At 41.9% G+C, this 8,658-nt stretch overlaps 1 protein-coding gene across 1 annotated transcript in view; it reads left to right on the top strand.

Annotated features, from left to right (window-relative positions):
* The window catches only part of LOC128702547 (uncharacterized), a 120,240-nt gene that overhangs the window by 97,730 nt on the left and 13,852 nt on the right, over positions 1-8,658 (top strand). Inside the window, exons 13-17 of the mRNA XM_070105413.1 lie at positions 1,848-2,010; positions 2,296-2,414; positions 3,344-3,443; positions 5,713-5,798; positions 8,427-8,541. Coding sequence (XP_069961514.1) covers positions 1,848-2,010; positions 2,296-2,414; positions 3,344-3,443; positions 5,713-5,798; positions 8,427-8,541 — 583 coding nt within the window. The remainder of the gene's footprint in view (positions 1-1,847; positions 2,011-2,295; positions 2,415-3,343; positions 3,444-5,712; positions 5,799-8,426; positions 8,542-8,658) is intronic.

Raw genomic sequence — 8,658 nt, forward strand, 5'->3', positions numbered from 1 at the left:
AACTGTCTTTCCCTCCAGTTTTCTTTCCCACTGCACCTCATGCAAGAATTGCCTCATACCTGTGTAGTCCTCTTTTTTGAAATTAGCCTTCTCCTATCTTTCTCGCGCTGCTTCACTCTCCACTGTTAACTCTTTTGTGTATTCAAAACTCAGAACCACGTGATTACTAGTACCAAGGGGTCTTTCATTTGTAATATCCCCTATGTCTGAATTGTTCAAGGTGAATATGAGGTCCAGTCTTGCTGGATCATCCTTTCCTCTTTCTGGTAGTGTACCTAACATGTTGATGCATGAGGTTTTTGCAGTACCACCTCCATCATCTTAGCTCTCTGCATTTCTGGTCCCCCATGTGGCTCCAGGATTTCCCAGTCAGTCTATTTGGGGTTGAAATCCCCCACGATTAGTAACTTTGTCCTGCCCATATGGGTCCTGGCCTCCTCACCTAGCATGTTCACCATCACTCTGTTGCTCTCATCATACTCTTGTCTTGGCCTCCTGCTACTTGGTGGTGGGTTATATATCACAGCTATCATAACTGCTTTCCCATAACCTCAAAACTCCATTGATTTTTTAATGAGCAACACAACTCCTACTCCCTTTCTTTTTGCCCTGTCTTTTCTCAGGATCTGATATCAAGTCAAAAGGATTGCATCTGTTTTAATTCCTGTGAGCTTTGTCTCTGTGAGTTCTATGATGTCTGGGGATGCCTCGGTGATTCTTTCCTGCCACTCCTCACTCTTATTTGTTATTCCATCTGTGTTGGTATACTATACCTTCAGCTTCCTTTTCAGAACTGTATTCTAGGAGGTGGGAGGGGTTGGTGCAGGCTGAGGGTGTGGTAGGCAGGGCTGGATATTAGGGTAGGCTGGTGTTGTGGTGGCATTAGTGCTGGGGAAGGGGGACTGTGGGTGTGGAGTGTGGTTTGTTCTTGGTTATTGTGTTTGGTTGGTAGTGGTTGAGGGAATGCTCTGGGTGGTTCTGTGGGTAGTGTTTGTTGCTCAACCCAAGGTCGCACTCCCCTGTCTGTTGGTACCTGCTCTGTCTTCCCTTCCTGCCTCTGGTGCCTTCTTAGTCTCTCTCTCTGTTGTTCCTGTTCTTTTTGTGTTCGATGACAGTCAAGGTACACTCGCTGGCATTTTTGGCGACCCTTTAATGGTGGTTTTTGAATGTTAATTTGACCGGGTATTTTTTTCCCTTTAATATCCCCAATGTCAGCTGGGCATGTCCTTCTCTGCTGTTATTGCAATGATGCTGTCAGTCTCTCTTACCTCTCCCTTTCTTGTTTTGTTGTAGGTCCTCCCTTTCACCTCATGGAGCCCATGATTAATAAGGACCTGTCCCACTCCTCTTTCCATTTTTTTGTCCCTCCATATCTCTGGATCCAATTTAAGTATCTCCTTGGTTGTTTCCTGTATCATCTCCCAGACATTCCAGTGGCCTGATATTTCTGCAAGGGACTTACCTTCTTCCCCTCACTGTCTGCTGATGTTCCTGTTCCCAGCACTATTTTCCTATCAGCCCTAATCATTATATTCCAATTCATTACTTCCAGTTCCTCCACCAGGCTGTGTATCTTTGTCTCAGCAGCTACACCTCTTAACATCCACTTCTTTTTCTCTGTAGATATCTTCTCCACCACTGTTGCAAAATTTGTTTAGCCTTTCCCCCTCCCCACTGCATTCTTGATCCTTTCTGTCCATGCTTCCTTCCCAGCCCAACAGTCTGCAATTCCCTTGCTTCTACATCCAGCCTTCCGGATATTATTTTGTGTGTGTGTGTGTGTGTGTGTGTGTGTGTGTGTGTGTGTGTGTGTGTGTGTGTACACACTACCAGTCTCCTCTACACAGTCAGGCAGTTACGGGCCTACAGTCAACCGTCGTACCGTGGGTCTGGTCAGCTATGGGTACTGTCAGTGCCCATACACAACCCCTGGCAACCTGACAGCTCTCCAGAGCTTCATCTGTGCCCCTGACTTCACCTACTACCTGGGCAACTTCCTCGGCTGTGAAAGTAAGCTCCACTCTATAGAGCTCTAGTATCTTTCATTCTGCATAGAGCTTTGTTTCACTGTGTAGAGCTTTGGAATATTTCATTCTGAGTAGAGCTTTTTCACAATTCACTCTGTGTAGAGCTTTATCAAGTTATGTTTCACTCTGTGTAGAGCTTCTTCACAATTCACTCTGTGTAGAGCTTTATCAAGTTATGTTTCACTCTGTGTAGAGCTTTATCAAATAATAATAATAATAATAATAATAATAATTAATAATAATAATAATAATAATAATAATCTTACAGTGATATACTGCAATGGGACTCCGTCACCTGCTCCGGCATTAGGGACCAGGAGCTGGAACAACCTGACTCAGCAAGGCACTGTCATTACTTACTCCTGTCCTGCTACTTTTGTCTTCAGTGTAAGTAGGTACTGTTGTGTACGACATTGTAAGTAGGTACTGTTGTGTACATTGTAAGTAGGTACTGTTGTGTACGACATTGTAAGTAGGTACTGTTGTGTACGACATTGTAAGTAGGTACTGTTGTGTACATTGTAAGTAGGTACTGTTGTGTACGACATTGTAAGTAGGTACTGTTTTGTACGACATTGTAAGTAGGTACTGTTGTGTACGACATTGTAAGTAGGTACTGTTGTGTACGACATTGTAAGTAGGTACTGTTGTGTACGACATTGTAAGTAAGTACTGTTGTGTACGACATTGTAAGTAGGTACTGTTGTGTACGACATTGTAAGTAGGTACTGTTGTGTACGACATTGTAAGTAGGTACTGTTGTGTACGACATTGTAAGTAGGTACTGTTGTGTACATTCTAAGTAGGTACTGTTGTGTACGACATTGTAAGTAGGTACTGTTTTGTACGACATTGTAAGTAGGTACTGTTGTGTACGACATTGTAAGTAGGTACTGTTGTGTACGACATTCTAAGTAGGTACTGTTTTGTACGACATTGTAAGTAGGTACTGTTGTGTACGACATTCTAAGTAGGTACTGTCGTTATATACTTGAGTGTAATTATTTACTGACTGTATGTTAATGTCAGTAGGTACTGTCATTGTCTTAAATGTCAGTAGGTACTGTCATGTCTTAAATGTCAGTAGGTACTGTCATGACTTAAATGTCAGTAGGTACTGTCATGTCTTAAATGTCAGTAGGTACTGTCATGACTTAAATGTCAGTAGGTACTGTCATGTCTTAAATGTCAGTAGGTACTGTCATGACTTAAATGTCAGTAGGTACTGTCATGACTTAAATGTCAGTAGGTACTGTCATGTCTTAAATGCCATCACATGTCTTATGTGTCACCAGCTGCCTTTTACCACCTGACAGACAGGTGGTTACCCCCAGAACCTGACGTCGACTTGCTCCTGTCAAGCCAAGTGGAACTTCGAAGTGGATGACCCAACTCTCCAGTTGCCTGCCTGCATTCGTGAGTAGGCCTAGCTAGATCTGTCCACCTGTATGAGTAGGCCTAGCTAGATCTGTCGACCTGTATGAGTAGGCCTAGCTAGATCTGTCCACCTGTATGAGTAGGCCTAGCTAGATCTGTCCACCTGTATGAGTAGGCCTAGCTAGATCTGTCCACCTGTATGAGTAGGCCTAGCTAGATCTGTCCACCTGTATGAGTAGGCCTAGTTAGATCTGTCCACCTGTATGAGTAGACCTCACATCATGTGGCATTACTGCACCTCTAGTATAATATCTGTTATGCACAGCATACCTATCCTGTGGGTCCAGGGACTGTACCTCAACATTACAGAGGCACATAATGGGTCCAGGGACTGTACCTCAACATTACAGAGGAACATAATGGGTCCAGGGACTGTGCCTCAGCATTACAGAGGTACATAATGGGTCCAAGGACTGTACCTCAACATTACAGAGGTACATAATGGGTCCAGAGACTATACCTCAACATTATAGGTACATAATGAGTCCAGGAACTGTACCTCAACATTACAGAGGTACATAATTTGTCCAGGGACTATACCTCAACATTACAGAGGTACATAATGAGTCCAGGAACTGTACCTCAACATTACAGAGGTACATAATGGGTCCATGGACCGTACCTCAACATTACAGAGGTACATAATGGGTCCATGGACCGTACCTCAACATTACAGAGGTACATAATGGGTCCAGGGACTGTACCTCAACATTACAGAGGTACATAATGGGTCCAGGGACTGTACCTCAACATTACAGAGGCACATAATGGGTCTAGGAACTGTACCTCAACATTACAGAGGTACGTAATGGGTCCAGGAACTGTACCTCAACATTACAGAGGTACATAATGGGTCCAGGAACTGTACCTCAACATTACAGAGTTACATAATGGGTCCATGGAGGGTTATCTTGGGTGGCTAACACTCCCTACCCTAGGTTATCCTGGCTAGATAACCCTACCCTAGGTTATCCTGGCTAGATAACCCTACCCTAGGTTATCCTGGCTAGATAACCCTACCCTAGGTTATCCTGGCTAGATAACCCTACCCTAGGTTATCCTGGCTAGATAACCCTACCCTAGGTTATCCTGGCTAGATAACCCTACCCTAGGTTATCCTGGCTAGATAACCCTACCCTAGGTTATCCTGGCTAGATAACCCTACCCTAGGTTATCCTGGCTAGATAACCCTACCCTAGGTTATCCTGGCTAGATAACCCTACCCTAGGTTATCCTGGCTAGATAACCCTACCCTAGGTTATCCTGGCTAGATAACCCTACCCTAGGTTATCCTGTCTAGATAACTCTCCCTACCCCAGGTTAAAAATCCCAACATGTCTTACATGAGAAGTAAGATTATTTTTAATAATTACTTCCTGTAATAACATATTTGTAATGTAACTGGCTTAGAAAACCAATGTTAAAAAATGGGAGACTTATGCAACATTTGGGAACTATTATTGTGGATAAATTTTGCCAGGTTGAGGAGATTGATTACCTTTAGTTAGTTTAATATGTTTATTATGCACCCCATACCCATCCTGTGGGCGGTAGTCAAAAGATTACAGAGGTACATAATTGGTCCAGGGACTGGACTCCAAAGTTTTGATAGCTGAGCAAGTTACAGAGGTAATGAACTCACAATTTACAAAGGTAATGAACTCACAATTTACAAAGGTAATGAACTCACAATTTACAAAGGTAATGAACTCCAGGTAAGTCTGGTCACAATCATGACAAGTTACAAAGGTATTTACAGATTACAGAGGTACGTAATGGGTCCAGGGACTGGGCCCCCAAAGTTTTGATAGCTGAACTAGGTACAAAGGTAATGAGCTCACAAGTTACAAAGGTAATGAATTCTGTAGAATGGTTACTTACGTTTATACTTTGGCTACAATCATGAACAAATTATAGAGTAATGAGCAATTCACACTTCTCATTTTCGACCATTCTTTTCTGTATTAGACTGAAGAAACCACAGGCTGGTGAACCGTTTCCTCAAGACTCCCAAATGTTGCACTAGTGTCTTATTCTTCAATATATTTGTGGCTGTGGAAGCAGGGATATGCTCATTGTGTTAAATCTTCAGTAATTCTTATGTTTTTAAGTTACGGAAGATTGTAATAGCACCTCTTTAACTTCTTCGAGTAATTCCATCACCGTTAACTCCCCCTTATGGGTCAAGCACCTCTGTTTGAATATAATAACATAGATAAACATTGTTTTTTGTGTGGTGTCTCTGCAGCTATATGCCCGATGCCGGCCCAGACTCTAGCATCAGGAGCCTTCATAGCCTCCATCAACAGCACTCCGGCTATTCCAGCGACTGTGGTGAGTGTTTTGTCTCTCGTCTCTTGGTCCTTCGAACTGGATGCCGTGGTCCTTTGAACTGGATGCCGTGGTCCTTTGAACTGGATGCCGTGGTCCTTCGAACTGGATGCCGTGGTCCTTCGAACTGGATGCCGTGGTCCTTCGAACTGGATGCCGTGGTCCTTCGAACTGGATGCCGTGGTCCTTCGAACTGGATGCCGTGGTCCTTCGAACTGGATGCCGTGGTCCTTCAAACTGGATGCCGTGGTCCTTCGAACTGGACGCCGTGGTCCTTCGAACTGGATGCTGTGGTCCTTCGAACTGGATGCCGTGGTCCTTCGAACCTGCAGCTGTGAGGCTTTAAATAGGATGCCTTGAAGCTTCCTTCAAAGAAGATGCCATGAGCCTTCCTTCAAACAGGAAGCCTTGAGGGGTCCCTCGGGCCAAAAAAATTAGCTTTTTTGTTTACCGTCCGATTTCCTCCAGTTTTGGTGCACAAGACAAAGTGTTTTCACTCATTCTTGAAAATATTTATCAAAAATATACCTCAAACGACAACTGAGAAAAGACTGAAAAAGACTGATTTGCTGAAAAATGTCCTTGTCTCAAAAATCATTCCTATATGGGACATCGTAAGGTTGTTTGGACACTTGGTGCCGAGAGAGCAATGCTTATACGAATTTTACGCAACGCCTTTTCTCTAAATAACGTATCTTTATTTAAAAAAAAAAATATTTTTTTAGTTCCTGGAATACTGCAAAAAATCTGCCCTTTACTCCCACATAACTCCGAAAGTATTTGGAATATTTCCAAAATTAGCTTTTACAGAATTAGAGAAATCATTATTCTACAATTTCTGTGAATATTATTCCATTTAATTAAGTAATAAATGCAAAAATAGGAACATTAGGTGAATAAGTTACTTCCGAGATATAGGCCTAGAACGCCGGCCGGCCCACCGTCTCAAAAAAAAAAAAAAAAAATTCGCGAAAATCGCGTTTGTTTGGGTGTATTTCTTAGTAAACTGATGTTCTAGTGCAGTTATCCTCTTCAAAACACCGTTTTCTCTTACTCAGAGACCAAAGAATACGAGATGGAGACGACATGGAGAGCAGTAACTCAATATTTATCGAAATATTCCCGATAATCTTTCGCCATATTATGGCCTATTTTTTTCAGTCTAGAGTATATAACATGTTTGTATGTTATTTAGAGTGTTTATTATATCATATTAGATCAATTCTGATAGATAAATAAGCTGTAGAGTTGATATATAAGCTGATATAAGCGTAATAATGAAGTTATTTCTCCTGGCGCGGCAACCCTTCCGCGCATCATGATATGATTAATGACTGTTGCTAAATCTAGGGATAAGCTCCGCCTTCAGTTTTATGATGCCAAGTAGTCAGTTATTATATTAGAAAGTATAATGCAAGAAAAAGCGATAAAAAACAAGGAAAAATTTCCAAAATATATATGGGCTGTGAGCAGACTCGCTACCAATATCACCGTCACCTTACCTCATATAAATGACTGTAATTTCTTGTAGAAACGTCGTAGAACATTCATTCTGGTACCATTGTGTTGCCAAAGAGTTAAGCTATTTCTCGATATATATAACTCAATTTCCATAATTTATCGATTTTTGGTCGAGCGCGCGCGCGGAAGTTACCCGAGGGACCCCTTGAGGCTTCTTTCAAACAGGATTCCTCAAGTCTGGTGAAGCTGAATTACCCATGATTATAATAGTAATCATTATTATAATACTGATGATACTGCTACTACTTGAACCACTAATACTATTTCTAATGATAATTATAATAACAATAGTACAAATAATAATCTGCGTGGATTTTCTCTTGTTTATCCAGTTATATATAAATTACCCAAACATAGGAGATGGAATACTTATGACAGTATTACTACTACTACTACTAGTAGTAGTAGTGGTAATTACTACTACTAGAAGTAGTAGTACTACCACCTCCTGCCTATGTATACCCATCCTACTCTCCTCATTAGTGTGACTTTGTAAATGGTCCAAGTTGGACAGAAATGTCGTCGTAAGCTCTTCTCTTCTATGTGTGAGTTGTTTGTGTATCGTTCCAGTCGATGTATTGTGCCTTTTCTTTTTAGTAGTAGTACTATTCCCTAGCACTCCACTCTTTGCCTCCTCTTTCACTACTGTTATTGCCTTATTGTTACCTCTATCACTGTTGCACTACTGATACTGCTACTGTCACTACTACTACTCCCCTATCCAGTTCTATGACTCCTACCCCCATTAGTCTCTCTCTACTCTAAATTGTGGTTCCCTTTCCTTTCCACTTTTCTGTGGCTTGTAAATGGTACAAGTCAAACCGAAATGCTATCATAAGTTTTTTTCTTCCATTATTTGTGCATTGTTCCAGTCACAATATTGTGACTGGAACAATACATGGACAAATCTACTATGAAACTAATGAAGTGTAAGCTTGAATGCCCCTAATTCTGGAGGGGCCCCAGAAGCAACTTTAGTCCACTTTCCTTAAAAGTTCTGGGTATACTGACTCAGAAGCGGGTTGCAAAGGGGCCCAAATAATAATTCAAGGTTCAGAGCCCAAGAAATACAGGCCTGCTGCTAACAATATACCTGTTTTGTTCCTCCAGATACAATACCAGTGTCCCAATAATGGTTACTTCCAAGACCGCACTGTTAAGACGAGCGTGTGTCAGAACAACCACACCTGGCTGCCTGGCCCAGAGACTTTCTCTCGTTGTCTGGGTAAGTAGACCACAACTTCTATTTATATAGCAAAGACTGGATAGATGGACCATGTGCTGCTATCCTGTTTTATGAGATAGTTACCTAATAGGAGAATAGTAACTGTGTTTTCTGTCA

Source organism: Cherax quadricarinatus, chromosome 98, assembly GCF_038502225.1.
Source record: "Cherax quadricarinatus isolate ZL_2023a chromosome 98, ASM3850222v1, whole genome shotgun sequence".
In the NCBI taxonomy this organism is placed as follows: domain Eukaryota; kingdom Metazoa; phylum Arthropoda; class Malacostraca; order Decapoda; family Parastacidae; genus Cherax; species Cherax quadricarinatus.